The sequence below is a fragment of the Halyomorpha halys genome, unplaced genomic scaffold (assembly GCF_000696795.3).
Source record: "Halyomorpha halys isolate HHAL.00 unplaced genomic scaffold, Hhal_1.1 Scaffold3840.1, whole genome shotgun sequence".
Lineage (NCBI taxonomy): Eukaryota > Metazoa > Arthropoda > Insecta > Hemiptera > Pentatomidae > Halyomorpha > Halyomorpha halys.
Window position 1 is genome coordinate 14497 of NW_027110044.1, and position 367 is coordinate 14863.

Consider the following 367-nt stretch of genomic DNA (forward strand, 5'->3'; position numbering starts at 1 on the left):
AAAAGTTAATTCTTACCGGCGGTACCTCTCATCGGCCTTTGTATCGTTAATAGAATCAATAACCCACCGAAGGTGCTGAGACAATACCTTCTTGGGAACAGCAAATGACACGTTTTGTATATTCTTCCGACTGTCTTTTTCTACATGAAGAGTCATTTTTCACGGTAGTTCCCCATTAGTAACCCCCTCCTTCCTCTACCTTTTATCTTTTCGTAGGGCCCCACGTAAATTATCAAATTGCTAGTTGTCACGACCGACATGATCTTAACAATCGATTATACAATATATGGCTTTTTATTATTTTAAAACAAATGTCTTAATGTACTCTTTGGTTTTCCATACCGTAAAGACAAAACTGTCTGCCCTT

The 367-nt window shown here is 38.1% G+C and overlaps 1 protein-coding gene across 1 annotated transcript in view; it reads right to left on the reverse strand.

Moving 5' to 3' along the window:
* The window catches only part of LOC106691859 (histidine decarboxylase), a 14098-nt gene extending 13942 nt beyond the window's left edge, over positions 1 to 156 (reverse strand). The window contains exon 1 of the mRNA XM_067048157.1: positions 88 to 156. Within this exon, the coding sequence (XP_066904258.1) occupies positions 88 to 156 (69 nt within the window). The remainder of the gene's footprint in view (positions 1 to 87) is intronic.
* Between the last annotated feature and the right edge of the window lie 211 nt (positions 157 to 367).